A 22,321-nucleotide genomic window follows, 5' to 3' on the forward strand; every position below is an offset into this window, starting at 1 on the left:
TGTGCACTTATTTAAATCACATATGACAGACAGCCTTTGAGTTTCTCAGGTTTCCACTCCCCAGAGTTAACAATTGTTAGGAGTTTATTTTATAAATGGGGGTCCTTCTCATCCAAGTATTCATTTTCTGAATTTTTGCAGTTAAGAGGTGGGATGGCAAGTAGAAGATAAAAATATTTGCTAACATGACAACTTAAGTGCCCATCAGTAGAGGAATAGATAAACAAATTATGGTACATACACACAGTGGAATACTATGCAACAATAAAGAAAAATGGCAAATCCACCAAACATCTAACAACTTGGATGAACCTGGAGGGCATTATGTTGAGTGAAATAAGTCAGTTGCAAAAATACAAATATTGTATGAGACCACTGTTTTAAAAACTCAAGAAAAGTTCACACACAGAAAAAACATTCTTTCATGGTTACAAGGGTAGGGAGGGGAAATCACTGACTAGATAGACAAATGTTAACTACAATATAGGGGAAGTCAGCACAACTTGACCAAGACAAAGGCATAGAAGCTTCACAGACACATCCAAACACCTTTAGGGACTGAGTTACTAGGGCTGAAGGCTGGGGACTATATTCTCGTGGCATATTCAGGTCAATTGGCATAACATAGTTCATAAAGAAAATGTTCTACATCCTACTTTGGTGAGTAGCATCTGGGGTCTTAAAAGCTTGTGAGCAGCCATCTAAGATACATCTATTGTTCCCATCCTATCCGGAGCAAAGGAGAATGAAGAAAACCAAAGACACAAGGAAAATATTACTCCAAAGGACTAACTGACCACATGAACACAGCTTCCACTAGCCTGAGCCCTGAAGAACTAGATGGTGCTGGGCTACCACCATAGACCACTCTAACAGGGATCACAATAGAGGGTCCCAGACAGAGCGGGAGAAAAATGTAGAACAAAATTCAAATTCACAAAAAAAGACCAGACTTACTGGTCTGACAGAGACTGGAGAAACCCCTAAGACTATGGCCCCTAGACACCCAGCTAACTCAGAACTGAAGCTACTCCCAAAGTGCACCTTTCAGCCAAAGATTAGATAAGCCTATAAAACAAACCAACACAAGTGAGGAATATGCTTCTTACCTAGTTCAATCAAGTATATGAGATCAAATGGGCAAAACCTGTCCAAAACCAAAGACAAGAAGGCAGGAAGGGACAAGAAAACTGAACAAATACACACAGGGAAGCCAGGGTGGAAAAGGAAAGGGGGAGAGTGCTGACACAGGGATTGCAACCAATGTCACAAAACAATTTGTGTTTAAATTTTTGAATCAGAAACTAATTTGCACTGAAACCGACTGTCTTAGTCATCTAGTGCTGCCATAACAGAAATACCACAAGTGGATGGCTTTAACAAAGAGAAATTTATTTCCTCACAGTCTAGTAGGTTACAAGTCCAAATTCAGGGCGTCAGCTCCAGGGAGAGGCTTTCTCTCTCTGTTGGCTTTGGAGGAAGGCTTCTTCTGGTCTAGGAGCTTCTCAGGCAGAGGGACCCTGTGTCCAAAGGACAAGCTCTGCTCCTGGTGCTGCTTTCTGGTGGTATGAGGTCTCCAACTCTCTGCTTGTTTCCTTTTCCTTCTTTTCTCTTGAGATAAAAGGTGGTGCAGGGTACACCCCAGGGAAACTCCCTTTATATTGGATCCTTTTAACATAAAATTACAATGACAAAATGGAGGACAATGGCACAATACTGGGAATTATGGCCTAACCAAGTTAATACACACATTTTTGGGGAGACATAATTCAATCCATGACACTGACCTAATGCAAAATAAAATTAAGAAGGAAAAAAAACATTTGCTAACAAAAACTGAATCCCTTTTCTTAGCCCTATATTATAGCAAAGCTTTACCAATTTAAAATAGTGCGGTTTTGACACAAGAAATTAATTGAGCAGTTGGATGGTAAAATATAATGTCAAGAAATAGACCCGAATGTCCAATTACCCAGAGTTGGGCCATACTTCATAGGTTAAGGATACAGTCCTCCACAGGACTGCCCTTACTTTAGATACCAACTGCAAGCTTGGGGTCCCCAGACCACCCTTGCTTCTGACCAGCTGGCTACAAATTTGGAGGTTTCCACTACCCCCTCAGCAAATTCAATAATTTGCTCAAATGTCTCACAGAACTCAGGAAAGTTCATACTTAATGATCATCATTTCGTTTTAGTAAAAGGGTAAAAATCAGAGTCAGCCAAAGGGCGAGATACATGAGAAGATGTCTGGGAGGTTTCCAAACACTAAACCCATTCATTGAGGTGTGACAATACACAGACTATTGTCATTCAGGGATCCGCACCCTGACCAATGGCCTAAAACCAAAAATCCAAACCAATGGACCCCATGTATACAGAGTAGAACTGCACTCCACAGGGTTTTCAAGGCTGTTTTTTTTGACCTTTTGAAAGCAATCGCCAGGCCTTTCTTCCAAGGTGCTTCTGTTGTTATGTGCCATCGAGGAGATTCAGACTCATAACAATCCTATAGCACAGTGTAGAACTGTCCCATAGGGTTTCTAAGACTATTAGAATCTTCACAGAGGCAGACTGCCACATCTTTCTCTCACGGAGTGGCCAATGGGTTTGAACTGCCGACCTTTCAGTTAGCAGCCAAGCACTTAACCACTGTGCAACCAGGTCTCCTCAAAGCACCTCTAGGTGGGTTCAAACTGCCAACCTTTCACTTAGTAGTTGAGCATTTAACCATTTGCACTACCCAGGGACTCCTATGGCCTAAACCAAAAAACCAAACCTATTGCCAATGAGTCAATTCCAACTCATAGCGACCCTACAGCACAGAGTAGAACTGCCCCATAGAGTTTCCAAGGAGTGCCTGGTGGATTCGAACCACCAACCTTTTGGTTAGCAGCCCTAGCTCTTAACCACTATGCCACCGGCGTGGCCTACTTCCTCTTTAAAGGGCTTACACCTGATTAAGGCAGGCCCACTATCCTAGTTTCTCTTTTAAGTCGTTTGAGACTTTAATAACTTTTGCAAAATCCCTTCATAGCAGCCCTAGACTAATGTATGATTCTATGACTGTGAGAAGGTGTGTGTGTGTTCTACAAAATGGCTGCTGCCTCCCTTGTGTTCTCCAGCTCTCCTGAATTTCCCATGTAGCTTGCCCTAATTGGTAATATACTGGAATGGGAATTCTGAGAAATATAGTTTCGACCTAGCCAAATGACACATCACGAAGTCATCACACACAGATTCAAAGGACCTAACAAATTTCAAGCAGAATATATGCACAAAAATTGCACATAAACACAGTACAGGTAGTCCCTGAAGTATCTGAGTAACCACGAACCACACTTATGACGTCCGGGTTTTTTTTTTTTTTTTTTTTATGTATTAAACTGTATCTATAAGCTTATAAGTTTATACGTAAAGTTTCCAACTCCCAAAGACAAATAAAGATGGGATTTATAAAGATACTGATACTAAAAGGCAATAATAATGAAAACTAAAAAAAAAAAAAGGCGTATTCGACTTGTATCAGACCTGATTTAGGGTCAGAACCGACTTACAGTGGAGAAGTCTGGATGGAACCCCGTCATAAATCAGGGACTACCTGCGCAGTGAAAATGCAAAAACCCAGTCCTGTTGGACGGAGTGGGCGGGGGAGGCTGCAAGGGCAAACAGGCTTCCAGCCCTGGAGCCTTGGACCAATGTCGTCCAAAGACTCAACGTCTGGAGGCCGAGTGAAAACCACAACTCCCAGCAACCCTAGGCCCAAAGCAGAGGCGCGGCCAAAGGCGTGTGGGCGGGGCTTCGCTAAGACCCCGCCTTAGGGGGCTGGGCTAGTCGCCCCCAAGAAGCGTCCCAGGAAGTGGCGGGAGCTGCCGCTATGGCGGCGCAGCAGGAGAAAGGCGATCAGCTGGAGAAAGGAGCGCAGGTGATGGATGGGCCGGGAGTGGGGATTTAAAGACTCTTGGAGCCCGCGTCTTTGACACAGTCTCCCCCGAGAGCGAATCTCCTGGGTACCACGTCTACCTTTTCTGTCTCCCTACTTCGAGACGCCCATCTTTAGTGCCGCCTTCAGGCCCTGCGAAACCCCACTTCCCCGTAGACCCTCCAGGAAAGAGCGTTTCCCTTCCTTCCTGGGCCTCTACCTTGCTTTTACTCGGGCTGGAAGAGGCGTTTAGGAGCCGGCTAGTAGGAATCCCCTCCCAACAGCCTGGAGTGGGTCTCCTGAACCCACACCTGCCAGCCAGTTTATCCTCGCCCTTCGCTGCTGCTTCCTTCTAGAATTTTCACACCTGAGCTGCTTGCGTGCCCTGCACCCCAACTCTGGGAGCTTACGGAGACTGCGAGGGTTATGATGTTTTGAGGACAGCTCTTTTTTTCAAACTGCACGTAAAATAATGCTTTCACATCTGCGTACTGAGCTTTACGGCTTTTCGAGTGATGCAAATAATTAATTGAAACTGCTCTTTGTATCTTCGAGAGAGAACGGATTTTTCTCTGGTCTTGTCCCATTGTTCATTGTATCTATCACTTTTTTAGTTTATTTCCTGACGTTTGCTATCTTCCTCAGACAAATTGGGATGTAAAGTGGACCCCAGGACATTCATAGAAAGCATTTAGTTTGCATTCTGGTCATTTCTCTGTCATGTTTTCTGTGGGCCGTTCCACTGAACAAAACTTGTAATGTCTGCCTTCCTTTTAATGGTTAGGTTGCTGCCTGGTTGAAAAAAATATTTGGAGATCATCCCATTCCACAATATGAGGTGAATCCAAGGACCACAGAGATTCTGTATCACCTTTCAGAGCGCAACAAGGCCCGGGACAGGGATGTCTCCCTGGTAATAGAGGACTTAAAACAGAAAGCAAGTGAATATGAATCAGAAGGTGAGATTAATTCCAGAGTTTGGGAAGAGATAATAACTAGAGGTGACCACATTTTGTAATCTTAAAGAGTAGACTACAGTCATGGCATTGCCTAATGCCCACGACGCGTTCTATGAAATAAGACATTATGTGATTTGGTTGTTGTGCGAACACCATATTGTATAGTATAACCTTATGGGACCACAGGCGTATATGGGGTCGGAATTGGCCCGAATGAACGTTATGTGGCACATGACTATACTTGTTAGCTTTGCTTCTTTATTTTACCCAGATTCATCTCCCACTCTTGTGATCGTAACTTTCTTAAATCCTAAATCTCATGAGAGTACACACTTGATTAAATATTTTATTGGTACTCTGATAGGAAAAAAAGTAAGTACTAAAACTTGTTAACCTGACACACAGATGCCTTTGTGATTTGGTCTATCACCTGTTCCCATGCTTTAGTTGTAATGACCTACTAAGACACCAGCAGTGCTCTGCCATGAACCGTTAGACCTGACAAATCATCCCATTCTGTGTACTCGAGATTACATTAGAATTTTCTGTTGGGCAAATATCGTTTGAAAAAGTATATTCAAGACAGATATTGTTTTTATAACAAGCCACAAAAACAAAGTTTAATAAAAATCTTTTTAGGTGGTGAGAATATAAAAAAGAGAAAGGAAGCGGGGCCTCCATTTGGCCTATGTTTAACCAGGTGCCCTGACATCTGTTACATATGATGTTTTGAGTGCAATTTGATCTATGTTGTAATTCTATTACATATTTGCTCTTTCCACAATTAAAAAAAATTAACATAGGGTAAAATTGCCTTTTTTGTTTGGTGTACAGTTCTGTGAGTTTTGACACAAATACAAAGTCTGGAGCCATCATCACAGTCTGGACACAGAACAGTTCCATCACCCCAGAGCTCCCTTATGCTGCCCCTTTTCGTCACGCTCTCCCGTATATATGCTTTTAGAACTGTTTTTAAATAATTTTATTTTGTCATTAAAATACTGTATGAGGAAAGGAGCTTTGAGTCTAGAAAAATCTTGTTTTGGAAGGAGCGTTTTTTTGTTCTATTTCTGTAAACTAGAAATTGAGGAATTTTCAAAGTAAAATGATTTAGCTCTGTCTTTAAACTTAAGCACCCTTTAGAGTGACAGATACTCAATAGCAAATGTTTCTGTTAATATGTTGTTGTGTTCTGTCAAGTCAATTCTCACTCATAGAGACCCTTTAGGATAGAGTAGAACTGCCCCATAGGGTTTCCTGGGCTGTAATCTTTACGGGAGCAGAACTTCAGGCCTTTTCTCCTGTGGAGCTGCTCTTAGGTTTGAATCAACAACCTTTCAGTTAGTCGCCAAGCACTTAACCATTGCACCATCAGGGCTTCTTCTGTTAATATGGAATGTCGTTAATATAAACAAACAAACAAATACAAACTTGTTGCTGTGGATAGAATAGGATAGAATAGAACTGCCCTATAGCGTTTCCAAGGAGTGGCTGGTGGATTTGAACTGCCAGCCTTTTGGTTAGCAGCCAAGCTCTTAACCACTGCACCGCCAGGGATGGAATTCTGTTAATACAGACTATAGAATTTTGGCACAATTTTCTATATTAAGGTATCTATAAGAGTCCTGCCAACATCAGTACCAGTGAACTATCTGCATAGTCATGCATTTTCATCATTCCTTCTCTTTCCTAAGATTTCCCTCTTTTTAGTCAGTGGAACTGTCAACCAGCAAACAAAATGAGTGGAACATGGTGACAAGTGTATATTCACGTGTATTTCAGAGGATGAGGACAAGCCACCTCAGTTTGTAATTAGAAACATTCTGAGTGGTGATACCATATTGCGCTCAGGACCTGAATGACTTTTGAGTTAAAAATTATAACAAAATCATATAAACCGTTATTAAGGTGAAATTTTTATTACTGCAAAATACAGTGCTTTGCAGCACAGGAGACTGGACCACTTTGGAAATATTTTCAGGAGTTGGGAAAGGATGGACAAGTTTTGTATGAAGTAGTCTTTCTGTAATCATAAGGAGTTCAGATGGAACTGAGGAAACTGCACTCCTCATGCGGCATTTCTTCAGTTGGGGAGGAAACGAGAAACAATGCCAGAGTGTTCCTTGGTTCTATTCCACTCTCAAGGCTAACTCGATTTCAGATGTCAGACTGCAAATTTTATGGAAGATCAAATCATCATCATTTTTTATTATTAAGCATGATGGGTCTGCTAACAAAGAAAGCTGAGTTCTGCTACTTGTTTGTGCACAAGTGTTAATACTGTACCTGGCAGGTCACTGGTAGGCCCTCTGATATTTTTCATCAAATTGAGTGTAGCTCAAGATAGTATGGAACAGTGGTTCTCCGTCAAGGGTAGTTTTGGGATGTTTGGCAATGTCTGGAGATAGTTTTGGTTGTCACAACCTGAAGCTGGAGGGATGCTACTGGCATCTAGTGGGTAGAAGCCAGGGATACTGCTAAACATCCTACAATGCACAGGAAAGCCCCTTAAACAGAATTATCCAGGCCAAAATGTCAGTAGTGCCAAGTTTGAGAAACCCTGGTATTGAAAAAGAAACCTTTCTTCAGCTTTAGAAAATACCACCAATATTAGGTTCACATATTTGAAGGCATATCTGAATTCTTTAAAAGGAATGTTCAGATTAGAAAAAAACAAATGAACAGAGTATGTATTTCAAACCACTGCCGTTGAGTCGAGATTCCGACTCTTAGCGACCCTATAGGACAGAGTAGAACTGCCCCATAGAGTTTCCAAGGAGCACCTGGAGGATCTGAACTGCCAACCTCCTGGTTAGCAGCCATAGCACTCAACCACTACGCCACCAGGGTTTCCAAATATGTGTTTAAAAACCCCACTGCAGTCAAGTGGATTCCGACTCATAGCGACCCTATTCTAAGTTTATACTCAAGAGTTTTTGGCCAAACTCAAAGGATAAAAGCCTTCTGTTTGGGAATGTACGGTGGTGTTTTCTGTCGTGCAGTGACTTTTGGAAACTGCCTGGTGGTCTATGAGAAGACCTCAACTAAATACTTATTACAGTCTGTTTGTTAAACAGACATATTTGAACGTCAGTCAAAGATTATTGTCCTATACTTAGGTTCATTTTAGTTTTGAAGAAATATAGTTGGCCATTTAGGAGCTAAAGCCCATACTTACCCTCATTAGGGAGTATCAGAGAAAGCTTAACTGCTTTAAATTTCAAAATTAAAAAACCTTCCTGTAGATAATTAGCATATTTGACACATATATTTTTAGTTATTGAACACAGTGACCCTGAAACTTAAAGAGTCACCAACTGGCATCATTGCTCGTTATGATCTATTTGATTCACTTATACTCAGTATATCTCTTCATTTTTCTGAAGTCGATGAAGTTCTCGAGGACAAATTCTTAAAATGTTATCATAATAAAATACTTCATGGTCTGTGTTTAGGATGAATTCATGCACTGTTTTCCAGAAGGCAAGGCCAAAAATCACATTTAGAATATTAGGAAAAACTGCTTTCTCACTCATGCTCAGTCTTTGGCAGAAGATCTCCAAGAGGAGTTTTTTTTTTTTAATTCCAGTTTAATTCAGGCATCAGAAATAGCTTCCTGAAAATCAAGAATTAGTAAAATAGCCCCCATGTTCACTCCCAAACAACTAAGTAGGCTTTGCCCATCATCATAGTCTCTTAATTGACATATTTGTGAAGTGAGTTTTTCTATATTTCAGAATTTGAAAACAAAGTCATGTGCTAATATTGATGTGATCTACACCATGCCTTATTATAGTAGATAAAATGGCTAATAGTTGTGTGGTTATCGTTTACTAGACACTGTAAGAAGTACTTAACTTGTATTCATTAATCCTCAAAACAATCCTATGAGGTAGGTTTTATGAGGTACCCATCATGCAGATGAGAAAACTGAGGCCCAGAGAAGTTAAGTTACTTTGTCAAAGTCCCACAACTAGTAAGAAGTGGTAGAGCTGAGATTTGAATCAAGACACTCTGATTCCAGAGCTTACACACATTATGCTATCCTCAAATTTCTGATCAATTAGGGTAAAAAGCTTGTGCCTTATACGTACCACTACCAGTTGGAGGGGGAGTGCTGTACCTGAGGTCTTCTTGGTTTGCCTTTCCTGGTGTAGATCCATGCCTCATGAACTGAGGCAAGGCCAGTCCAGGCCCCAGAATTCTCAGCACGCTGCCCCCAAGGTAGATACGCTGTTATATGAGTGGAAGCTGGACAGAAGAGGGGAGCCCACACCTCTGACTACACTCCCCTGGGACAGCCTCAGCAGCAAGTAACTGGCAGCAGGATGAGAATTGCTGAAATTCTGCTTCCCCTGGGAAGAAATGCCTCTGACTAGGAGCTAGAGAGAAAGGGAGTCTGTGTTTTTGGCTGTAGCAGTCTGGAGTGGAGTTTCAGCCTCACTGAGCTGGAAGGGGGAGAGAGAGAGTGGCCTTGGACCTTTCTATAGATTTTCTAGAATAGATGGTTTCTTCATTTGCTGTATGCCCTTAGGACCATTCCTAGGGGCTTAAAAAAATTTTTTTTTTAATTATTTTCACCGGGGAGAGGGTCAATGGAGCTCCTCACACTACGATGTGGTAAGTCAATCTCCCAAATGATTTTTGACAAGAGTGATAAGACAATTCAATGGAAGAAAGAATAGTGTTTTGAACTAATGGCTCTGGGATGACTAGATATCCACGTGCACAAGAATGGAGCTGGACCTTTACCTCACACCATATATAAAAACTAACTCAAAATGTAACAAAGACATAAATGTAAGAGCTAAACCCAAAACTCTTAGAACATGGGTATATATATTTCTCACCTTGGGTTTGGCAATGATTTCTTAGATGTGACACCAAAGCCCAGGCAACAAGAGAAAAATAGGTAAGCCTCACATCATCAAAATTAAAAACTTTTGTTCTCAAAGGACACCATCAAGAAAGTAAAAAGACAGTCCACACAATGGGAGAAAATATTCAGAAATCATCTCTCTTAAGGGACTTGTATCCAGAAAATAGAAATAACTCATCTGACTCAATAAAAGACAAATGGCCCAATTTAAAAATGGCTAAGGGATGGATATGAATGAGCATTTTTCCAAAGAAGGCATGCAAATGGCCAACAATGAAAACATGCTCAACATCTTTAGTCATCAGGGAAATGCGAATCCAAACCACGATGAGATGCCACCTCATAATCACGAGGATGGCTAGAATCAAAGTCAGGTAACAAGTGTTGGGAGGATGTGGAGAAGCTGGAACTCTCGTACACTGCTGGTGGATATCTCAGATGGTAGCGTTCCGTTGGAAAACAGCCTGGCAGTTCCTTAAATGGTGAAACAGATTTTCCATATGACCCAGAAAGTCTACTCTTACGTATATACCTAAGAAGAATAAAAACGTTCACATAAAAGTATGCCCATGAATGTTCATAGCAGCATTATTCACAATAGCCAGAAAATGGAAACAATCCAAATGAACATCAACTCATGAATGAATAAACTATGCTAAGCCTGGTGGCATAGTGGTTAACTGCCACGGCTGCTAACCAAAAGGTCAGCAGTTTGAATCCACCAGGAGCTCCTTGGAAACTCTGTGGGGCAGTTCTACTCTGACCTATAGGGTCCCTATGAGTCGGAATCGACTCAACAGCAAAGGGTTTGGTTTTGGTTTTATATCCGTATAGTGACATGTTATTTGGCAATAAAAAGGAATGAATACTGATGCGTGCTACCACATGGATAAACCTTGAAAATGTTACGTCAAGTGAAAGGTCCCTGGCACAAGGACCATATGTAGTATGGTTCCATTTATTCGAATTGCCCAGAGTAGGTAAATTCTATAGAGACAAAAGGTCGGCAGTTTGAATCCAGCAGCCATTCCTTGGAAACCCTATGGGGCAGCTCTACTCTGCCCTACAGGGCCGCTATGAGTCAGAATCAGCTCAACAGCAATGGGTTTTTTGGTTTACAGAGACCTAAAGATTCGTCATTGCCTAGGAATGGAGGTGAGAAAGTTGGGAGATGATGACTAAGAGGTATGGAGGTTTCTTTTTGGGGTGATGAAAGTGTTCTAAGATTGTGATGATGGATGCGTTGCTATGAATATACTGAAAGCCACTGAATTATATATATGGATGAATTGCATGATATTTGACTTACACCTCAATAAAGCTGTTAAAAAAAAAAATCTCAGTCACCATGGAACTCATATCTTTTCAGCTAAACATCTTCAAGACCTTCTCATGGAGAGTGTGAATTTTTCCCCTGCTAATCTCTCTAGTGCCGGTTCCAGGTATCTGAATGCTTTGGTTGACATTGCCTTGGTGCTTGAAACAAAGGATACCTCACTAACTAGGTAATATTTGTGACAGTTTTCATTTATGCTTTCATATATGCTGAAAACTTTTTAGTTCTCTGGGTAATTCTACATAGACAATAATAAATGCAAAAATGCTGATTTTAGTTAACTCTTTAGTTTGCTAGTTAATTCAGTTACATTTGACATTGGTTAATTTTTGGTATTTCCTTTCTTCTTCCAGGATTACTTTTCTAAAGGTTGGTTCTCAGGTATATGTAGGGAGGGATTAAGTGTCACACTGTTCCCCATAAACAATAAGAAAAGCAGTAGACGAAGTGATCTGGTGCGAGAAGTGAAGTTTGGTTATGTACCAGCCCTGCTTGGTAAAGTACAGGGTCAACGAAGAAGAGGAAGACTCAATGAGATGGATTGACACAGTGGCTGCGACAATGGGCTTAAGCATAATGATCGTGAGCATGGTGCAGGACTGGGCAGTGTTTCATTCTGTGGTCCATAGGGTTGCTGTGAGTCAGAACTGACTTGATGGCACCTAACAACAACAACAACCGGCCCTATCGGGTAGAGTAGTTAGGGCCCATCATTCCTTATGACAGACATTTCAGCTATATACTGACATGATTCTTCCAACAACCTTAAGAGGAAACTGAGGCTCAAAAGGGGTTAAATAGCTTCTAAGCTAGTAAATGAGAGAGTTGGAGTTGAAACAGCCTGACTCCACAGTCTGTATGAATATTATTGGCAGTCATATTTTAGCTGGAGCCCTGGTGGTGCAGTGGTTAAGAGTTCGGCTACTCAGCACAACTGGACTAAACCAAAAGCTAAGAAGTTTGCAGGATACAACCAAACACTTTGAGGGACAGAGTAGCAGAGGCTGGGGACTGGGGACCATGGTTTTGGGGGACATCTAGGTCAATTGGCATAACAAGTTTATTAAGAAAGTGTTCTGCATCCCACTTTGGTGAGTGGCATCTGAGGTCTTAAAAGCTTGCGAGTGGCCATGTAAGCTACATCAAGGTCCACCTGGAGCAAAGGAGGATGAAGAACACTAAAGGCACACGGAAAATACTAGCCCAAGAGAAAAAAGGGCCACATAAACCAGCTTGAGACCAGAAGAACTAGACGGTGCCCGGCTACCACTGATGACTGCCCTGACAGGGAGCACAACAGAGAGTCCCTGATGGAGCAGGAGAAAAGTGTGGAGCAGAACTCAAATTCATGTAAAAAGACCAGACTTAATGGTCTGACTGAGACTGGAAGAACTCCCAAAGCCATGGCCCCCAGACTCTCTATTAACCCAGAACTGAAACTATTTCCAAAGCTTACTTTTCAGACAAAGATTAGGCTGGACTATAAAACATAAAATAATACTTGTGAAGAGTGTGCTTCATAGTTCAAGCAGATACATGAGACCACATGGGCAGCTCCTGTCTGGAGGCAGGATAAGGCAGGAAGGGACAGGAGCTGGTTGGAGGGACATGGGAAACCCAGGGTGGAAAGGAGGAGTGTGCTGTCACATTATAGGGATTGCAACTAGCGTCAGATAACAATATGTGTATAAGTTTTTGTATGAGAGATTAACTTGAGCTGTAAACTTTCACCTAAACCATAATAAAGAAAAAAAGAGTTCAGCTGCTAACCAAAAAGGCTGGCAATTTGAATCCACCAGTCACTCCTTGGAAACCCTATGGGGCAGCTCTACTCCGTCCTGTAGGGTCACCAGAAGTCGGAATCAACTCGACAGCAGCGGGTTTTTTTTTTTTTTTTTGGTTTACCACTCCAACTTATCATTATAATCAGAGAACACCACAGCTGTTCTGCTTCATTGCCTATATAAGGGCTTAGAATTTATGTATGCGCTTAAAGAGAGGTATTTTAACATGAAGAACAAGTAGGCTGAATGGCAGCAGAAATCTACCCTTGAATTAAGTCAATTCAACCAAAAACCAAATATCAGTTACATTCCAAGCATTGTGCTATAAGCATGGGGAGGCAGAGATGAATGGTAACCACCTTCAAGGACATCTCTGCTCAGAGCCAAATAAGGAATATGGACAAAATATGATACAGTGTGACAGCTGCAACAATAGGAGAAAGTGCAAGCTGCAGCTGGGTAGCACAGAGAAAGGAGTAGTGATTTCCAGGAGGGGAGGAATTTTATCTGAGTTTTGAAGGACAAGTGGAAATCTGCCAGTGGAGGAAGGGCATTCCAGGAAATGGGAAGAGCGTGTAAAAAATGCACAGGGGCAAGAGACTGACTTGATTTGTAAACTTTCACTTAAAGCACAATAAAAATTATTAAAAAAAAATATACACAGAGGCATGAAGCAGCATGTTATGTAAGAATCCACATAGACCCTTCGACCCAGCAATTCCACTCCTAAGTATGTACCCAAAAGAATGCAGAGCAGGGACTCAAACAGACACTTGCACACCAGTGTTCACTGCAGCATTACTCAGGATAGCTAAAAGATAGAAACAGCACTAGCATCCATCAACAGAAGAATAGATAAAGTGTGGTGTATACAATGGAATATTGTTCAGCAAAAAAGAGAAAATTCTGATACATGCTGTGATATGGATGAACCTAAAAAAAATTAAGTCAAATATTGTATGATCTCACTAATATGAAATATTTGGAATAGGCAAGTTTATAGAGACCAAAGTTTATCAGTGGTTACCAGAGGTGGGTGGGAGGGGTAAGAGGGAGGTATTGCTTGATAAGTAGTGAGTTTCCATTACGAGTGATGAAAAAATTGGGAAACAAATATTGGTGATGGTTCTACAACATGGTGAACATAACATCATTGAATGGTACACACCAAATGGTTGAAATGGCAAATGTTTTGTTTATTTCACCACAATAAAAACACGTATAAAAAAAAAAAATCCATACGGAGATAAAACGGTTTTTATAAATGAGGGCTATAGCTGTTATCATTAATGTCCATTTATGTCCATTTTTCTTTTAGTTTTATTCCTGCAGTGAATGATTTGACCTCTGATCTTTTCCGCACCAAATCCAAAAATGAAGAAATCAAGCTTGAGTTGACAAAACTTGAAAATAATCTAACTGGAACTTTAGTATTAGAAAAACGTCTACAAGAGTAAGTAATTGAGTTGGAAATGGTAACAGTTTTACAGAGCTTCAAACCCATTTGGTCCAGTTCAAACCCCTGCTGAGAATTTCCATTTCCTCCCCAGATATACTGAATCAGAATCTGCATTTTAACGAGATCCCCAGATGATTCTTACGTATAATAAATTTTGAGAACCACTGCTCTGCTAGTGGTTCTCAGAATTGGTCCCTAACCAGCAGCATTAGCATCACCTGGGAACTTGTTAGAAATGCAGATTCTCAGCAGGGGTTGAACCAGACTGAACTGGTTTGAAGCCCTGCAATTTTAGCTTGGCAGTAGGATTTTTAAAAGGACACATGAGGGAATGAGGCTCGTAAAATGTTTTTGAAGTAGAAGATGACTAAGGTGGAGGTGGTCGGGTACAGATTTACATTTTACTTCATACAGTTTACTTTTTTGCATTTCTTAAAATTGACATAGGTTTTTAAATGTATGTGAATTTTTCATTTTGTACTATACAACTGAAAGGCACATTGTATTTTGTTGCCCTTTCTTATTATAGCTCTGGTATCTTAAAACTGTTTTGTATTTCTTGAGTAAAATCTGAGATGGCAATGCACAGGGGCCAGTGACCCAGAAGAATGCATGATAGCTAGTCTGTGATGTAAAATTTATGGGAGATAATCCATCAAGCAGGTTATCCACAATTCGGTAATCCAGATTTGCACTCCAAAAGTAGTAGAGGTTTTTTTTTTATAATAATTTCACTGAGAAGAAAATGTTAACTTTACTTTTTGAAGGGATCTCAAGAAGGCAGAGCAGCATCTCTCTACAGAAAGGGCCAGAGTCAACCATCGTCTTCAGAACATGGACTTCCTAAAAGCAAAATCAGAGGAGTTCAGATTTAGAATCAAAGCTGCAGAGGTTTGTATGTAGAATTGAATACAGTGAGTTTTCTTTTATACCTTCTCCCTCACAACTAGGCTGTGTTACAACTCCGTTTTTACAGATGGTGAAACTAAGGCACAGAGAACATAGGTGACTTGCCCATTGTTACATAGCTACTTAGCAGCAGATCCAGGCCAGACCCAGGTGCTCAGGCACTTAAGCCTTATACCTGTATTGCCACAAATACATTAGTGTGGAAGTGATTCATTCATAAAAGTCTTGGACGTACATAGAGTTTTTTATCTGTGCCTCACAGATTCTCTTTATTGTTTTATATGTTGAAAACATTTCGTGATGGTCAATTTGAAAATACATCTTTTCACTGAACTCCCTTTTTTTGTAATTGTAGGAACAGCTTTCAGCTAGAGGCATGGATGTTTCTCTCTCTCACCAGTCACTAGTGGCACTATCAGAGGTGAGCTTATTTTAACCTAATTCACCTTTCTTTAAAGTACTAGTCCAGGGTGTGCTTTTTCATTTGTTTCTTATAGAGCTTTAACTCACTATTGAAGTGATTTCTTTTCCTTTATTTTTTTATACTTTATGTTCACCAGTGTTTATATCTTTCTTACTTGTTTAGCTGTGTATTTCTTTGCATTTATTTGGTTTCCTTTACTTGTTACTATAGGCTAGAAACTCTTGCTGCAGACAGTTATATATTATTGATTTACTTATTAAACCAATATTTCTTGAGGGACTGTGTGCCAGCCATCTAGGTACTAGTATTTCTTCTCTTTTGGTGTACAGTAAAAATGCAAAATACCTCAAGTTTCCAAGTGCAATTCTGGGTTTTTAGTTGGCATTAGAGTTTTTAGCTATTTTGATAGGAAATAGGAGAAAAAGAGGGTTTTGATTTATATTATTGTTCTTAGGATTTCTTTTGACTTTCATTCTTGTAATCTGAAGTTGACCATTCATAAATATATGTATTTGAGTCTCTGGTTGTTCCTGTACGTTCTAATTCCTATATTTTTCTGTTCTCAGAAAACATACTTAAATCCTATCCTTGATAAGTGGGAGTATAACTTTTCTATTTTAAGCATCTTAGAAATATTATTTCTATTGGAAGTGAGTTTATGTATTCATTCGTCATTGAAGCTCTTCATTAGATACATTATTTGAAAATACCATAACTTAATGCTTTACTGTGTTTTATATCAGCAACAGGCTGTATTTAGTTCCATTGTGAATGTCTGTATTACTCTGTGACTCTTTCTATGTTTTACCCCCCAGAAACTGGCAGAACTAAAACGACAGACTATACCTTTGAAGAAAAAATTGGAATCCTATTTAGATTTAATGCCGGTAATTATTCTTATGAATTAGAAAAGGAAAAAAAGTCATCCTCTCCACCCTCTTCCAAGGGCACTACATTTTCATGAAAATAGTGGGTCCACGTTTAGGGATTTAAAGTCAGGTGTGGATTTCAGTATTACATGTACATTGGGTATACTCTCTGTAAGGTTTTTTGCCTTTTGTAAGAGGTTATGTTTTTTTCCTGAGCCAAGTTGAGACAATATAACCTTTCCTTATTTTACTTTTCTTTAAAAGAATCCATCTCTTGCTCAAGTGAAAATTGAAGAAGCAAAAAGAGAATTGGTAAGTAGTTCCATTTTTTAAAGAAGTAAACTAAATACTGATATAGCTAAATCTCCCTTCATCCTTCTTCTTTCCTTCTTCCTCAAAGGTAAGCACAGTCCCAAAGTTGCTATGTATCATTCCCATGCATGTTTTAATACTTTTTTGACTTGTGTGTACATATATATATATTTTTTTTTTATAAAAAATACATAGTGGTGTTTCCCGAAGAGGAAATAACCAAATCAATACCATTCACAGTAGCCCCCAAGAAGATAAAATACTTAGGAATAAATCTTACCGAGGATGTAAAAGACCTATACAAAGAAAACTACAAAGCTCTACTACAAGAAATTCAAAAGGACATACTTAAGTGGAAAAACATACCCTGCTCATGGATAGGAAGACTTAACATAGTAAAAATGTCTATTCTACCAAAAGCCATCTATACATATAACGCACTTCCGATCCAAATTCCAATGTCATATTTTAAGGGGATAGAGAAACAAATCACCAATTTCATATGGAAGGGAAAGAACCCCCGGATAAGCAAAGCATTACTGAAAAAGAAGAAGAAAGTGGGAGGCTTCACTCTACCTGATTTCAGAACCTATTATACAGCCACAGTAGTCAAAACAGCCTGGTACTGGTACAACAACAGGCACATAGACCAATGGAACAGAATTGAGAACCCAGATATAAATCCATCCATGTATGAGCAGCTGATATTTGACAAAGGACCAGTGTCAGTTAATTGGGGAAAAGATAGTCTTTTTAACAAATGGTGCTGGCATAACTGGATATCCATTTGCAAAAGAATGAAACAGGACCCATACCTTACACCATGCACAAAAATTAACTCCAAGTGGATCAAAGACCTAAACATAAAGACCAAAACGATAAAGATCATGGAAGAAAAAATAGGGACAACCCTAGGAGCCCTAATACAAGGCATAAACAGAATACAAAACATTACCAAAAATGATGAAGAGAAACCAGATAACTGGGAGCTCCTAAAAATCAAACACCTATGCTCATCTAAAGACTTCACCAAAAGAGTAAAAAGACCACCTACAGACTGGGAAAGAATATTCAGCTATGACATCTCAGACCAGCGCCTGATCTCTAAAATCTACATGATTCTGTCAAAACTCAACCACAAAGAGACAAACAACCCAATTAAGAAGTGGGCAAAGGATATGAACACACACTTCACTAAAGAAGATATTCAGGCAGCCAACAGACACATGAGAAAATGCTCCCGATCATTAGCCATTAGAGAAATGCAAATTAAAACTACGATGAGATTCCATCTCACACCAACTAGACTGGCATTAATCCAAAAAACACAAAATAATAAATGTTGGAGAGGCTGCGGAGAGATTGGAACTCTCATACACTGCTGGTGGGAATGTGAAATGGTACAACCACTTTGGAAATCCATCTGGCGTTATCTTAAACAGTTAGAAATAGAACTACCATACAACCCAGAAATCCCACTCCTCGGAATATACCCTAGAGATACAAGAGCCTTCACACAAACAGATATATGCACACCCATGTTTATTGCAGCTCTGTTTACAATAGCAAAAAGCTGGAAGCAACCAAGATGTCCGTCAACGGATGAATGGGTAAATAAATTGTGGTATATTCACACAATGGAATACTACGCATCGATAAAGAACAGTGATGAATCTCTGAAACATTTCATAACATGGAGGAATCTAGAAGGCATTATGCTGAGCGAAATGAGTCAGAGGCAAAAGGACAAATATTGTATAAGACCACTATTATAAGATCTTGAGAAATAGAAAAAACTGAGAAGAACACATACTTTTGTGGTTACGAAGGGGGGAGGGAGGGAGAGGGTTTTTTATTGATCAATCAGTAGATAAGAACTGCTTTGGGTGAAGGGAAAGACAACACTCAATACAAGGAAGGTCAGCCCAATTGGACTGGACTAAAAGCAAAGAGGTTTCCGGGATAAAATGAATGCTGCAAAGGTCAGCAGAGCAGGGGCTGGGGTCTGGGGAACATGGTTTGAGGGGACTTCTAAGTCAATTGGCAAAATAATTCTTTTATGAAAACATTCTGCATCCCACTTTGAAATGTGGCATCTGGGGTCCTAAATGCTAACAAGCGGCCATCTAAGATGCATCAATTGGTCTCAACCCACCTGGAGCAAAGGAAAATGAAGAACACCAAGGTCACACAACAACTAAGAACCCAAGAGACAGAAAGGGCCACATGAATGAGAGACCTACATCATCCTGAGACCAGAAGAACTAGTTGGTGCCCGGCCACAATCGACGACTGCCCTGTCAGTGAGCACAACAGAGAACTCCTGAGGGAGCAGGAGATCAGTGGGATACAGACCCCAAATTCTCATAAAAAGACCATACTTAATGGTCTGACTGCGACTAGAGGAATCCCGGCGGCAATGCTCCCCAGACCTTCTGTTGGCACAGGACAGGAACCATCACCGAAGACAACTCATCAGGCATGAAAAGGACTTGTCAGCCGGCGGGGAGAGAGATGCTGATGAAGAGTGAGCTAATTAAATCAGGTGGACACTGGAGAGTGTGTTGGCAACTCTTGACTGGAGGGGGGATGGGAAGATAGAGAGAGAGGGAAGATGGCAAAATTGGCACGAAACGAGAGATTGAAAGGGCTGACTCAATAGGGGGAGAGCAAGTGGGAGAAGGGAGTAAGATGTATGTGAACTTACATGTGACAGACTGATTGGAATTGTAAATGTTCACTTGAAGCTTAATAAAAGTTAATTAAAAAAAATACATAGTGGTGTTTTATGTTTTTCAAAAATTTGCACAAATTTTCTTGGGTGGAAAATGGAGGTTGAGAGCTATAGAATATTCTAGGCAAAAGGAATTAGCAACTGCATTTAAAAAAAAAATTGCCGTCAAGTCGGTTCCAAGTCATGGTGACCCTCTAGGACAGAGTAGAACTGCCTCATAGGGTTTCCAGGGCTGTAATTCTTTACAGAAGCAGACTGCCACATCTTCTTGTGGAGCGGCTGGTGTGTTTGAACCACTGACCATTCAGTTGGCAACTGAGTACTTTAACCACTGCGCCACCAGAGCTCCTTGATAGCAACTGCGTAAGAGCTGAAAAATGAAGGACTTTTCTAAGCTATGGCAAATGACGAGGAGTACCACAAGCTAGTCAAGAGTATGCAGTGGAAGATAGCTTTGAAAAGGTCAACTGGTTTATAATCTAAAGGGCCTTAAATATAAAACGGCTTGAGCTTGGAGGCTGAGGGAACCCCTAAAAGTGCTGTGCATTGCCTAGTTTTGTTTTTTAAACTGGAGAGAAATGTGATCAAAGCTATGCTTTTTGATCAGGCCATTGCTTTAGGAAGATTATTCTGAAAGCAGTGTATAGGGTGGATCAGAGAAGAGAGAAAGGAAATTACAGAAACCAGCTGGCTTATTTAGACCAGATGAGAATGAGGACAGTGGAAATGAGAATAGAAAAGAGGTGATGCGAGGGACATTGTGGAAGTCTTGCTTAAGAGGTAAAGATTCGAAAAATCTAGTTGTGTATTTTCACACTGATTCATCTCTGTAAAGTTGTGTTTTTTTCCTCTCTTCTTCAGATGTTTATTAGAATCAGAAGTCTGAAAACTTTTTGGGGGGAAGTGGGAGTGGAGGGTGGGGAGCATTTAGGTGTAAAAGCCAGGGGGTATCAAAAAGCATATTTGATATTCATAGTGGTATTTTTTATTTCAGTTTTAATGTTTCTTTATTTTTTGCTTGTTTTATTTTAAATAATACTTGAAGTTAGAACACCTGTCTTATTTCCTTATTTATTTCCTGATTTTTGTCATTCTTTTCTCTGTTTAGGATACCATTGAAGCTGAACTTACACAGAAAGTGGAGATGATGGAACTGTGACCACAGCCAAATGAACGTCGTTTTTCCCAACAGGATAAATTGAATAGGATTTCAAAGAATATTTTTCCTCTTGGCATTCCTTAGTAACTTAATTTCTGTGCTCTTAGATGAGATAATAGCATCATTTTTGATAGAATACTGAGTGTTCATATTAAAAAACATTTTCTCTTTTTTTTTTTTTTTTTTTATAAAAAAGCCTTTTCTCTTGGTTGGTTGTTTTCTCTGTTGCTGGTAGATAAGTATCCTTCAACAGATGCATTAGGTGAACGTCATGCCAGCTGTCACACATCTGCTCAGTGGGTCAGGTGACGTGAGAGGGAAGGTTCCACGACTCCAATTATGTTTCTCCCACTCCCTTCCCTCTCCTGGGTTCTGCTGTTGTCTTTTCTGATCAGCTCACCTGCCTTCCTCCAAATGTTAATATATGCAGGAATTTTATTTATGGAAAAGAACTTTTAAATCAATAGTAGAAAAATGGATAATTCAATACATGGTGCTGGATCCATACTTTATACCTTATGTCAGGATGAACTCCAAAAACCAAAGGTTTATATGCAAAAAATTTTAAAATAAAGGTAGTACAGTAAGTCCCTGGGTTTTGACAACTCACACTTGCCCTTTAATACTGTGTAAATTTGTCCTCACTCTGAAACGACTGAACCAACGCCTACTTGGAATAAATTCTTCATCACCGGCATCTTCACCTGCTGCACATGCAGCTTTTAAATCATGTTGCAGTAACATAAGGCTAAATGAGAACCGTATGCACTGTTCTGACTTACCTACAAATTAACTTAAACACGGGAACAGATCTCAGTGGTAACACCAGGGTCTGCCTATATAATCATAATATATAATATTACATATATCAATATGGTATATGTTATATACCCAGAAAAACCCCATTGCCATCGAGTCAATTCCAACACAGAGCAACCCTGTGGGACAGAGTAAACTGCTCTGTGGGGTTTCCAAAGCTGTAAATTTTTATGGAAGCAGATTGCCACATCTTTATCCTGAAGTGTGGCTTGTGGGTTTGAACCACCAACCTTTTGGTTAGCAGCTGAGCACTTTAACCACTGTGCCACCAGGGCTCCTTATGTGTTTTATATATATATATATATACACATATAAAATAGAAATCATAGGGAGAGTTTTAATGTCTTGTTTCATAAATAATCTTAGGTCAGAAACATGTAACCAAAACCCAGGAGCCATAAATGATTGAAACATTTGAAATTTTTGAAATATTAAAAACTATGCAAATTAAAACCGCAATGAGATACTGTTTCATTCCCACTAGGATGGCTATGATATTTAAAAAAAAAAAAAAAAGGGAAATAGCAAATGATGGCAGAGGTGTAGAGAAATTGGAATCCTGCCCCTTTGTTGGTGAGAAGGCAAGATGATACCACTGCTGTTGAAAACAATTTGGCTGTTTCTCAAAAAGTTAAACCAATTACCATCTGACCCAGCAATTCCAATCCTAGGTATATACCCAAAAGAATTGAAAGCAGGAATGCAAACAGAAACCTGTACACCAATATTCATTGCAGCACTTTTCACAATAGCCAGA

General features: G+C 40.0%; 1 protein-coding gene across 1 annotated transcript; it reads left to right on the forward strand.

The window, feature by feature from the left end:
- Positions 1-3,842: 3,842 nt before the first annotated feature.
- On the forward strand, positions 3,843-20,962 carry LOC126085551 (HAUS augmin-like complex subunit 1). Its single transcript, XM_049901081.1, has 9 exons — positions 3,843-3,924; positions 4,706-4,880; positions 11,129-11,264; positions 14,198-14,332; positions 15,106-15,229; positions 15,603-15,668; positions 16,487-16,558; positions 16,805-16,852; positions 20,695-20,962. The coding sequence occupies exons 1-9, from the start codon at positions 3,877-3,879 to the stop codon at positions 20,743-20,745; spliced, it is 855 nt and encodes a 284-aa protein (XP_049757038.1). The 5' UTR covers positions 3,843-3,876; the 3' UTR covers positions 20,746-20,962.
- The last annotated feature ends 1,359 nt before the right edge of the window (positions 20,963-22,321 follow it).

The sequence above is a fragment of the Elephas maximus genome, chromosome 11 (assembly GCF_024166365.1).
Source record: "Elephas maximus indicus isolate mEleMax1 chromosome 11, mEleMax1 primary haplotype, whole genome shotgun sequence".
Classification (NCBI taxonomy): domain Eukaryota; kingdom Metazoa; phylum Chordata; class Mammalia; order Proboscidea; family Elephantidae; genus Elephas; species Elephas maximus.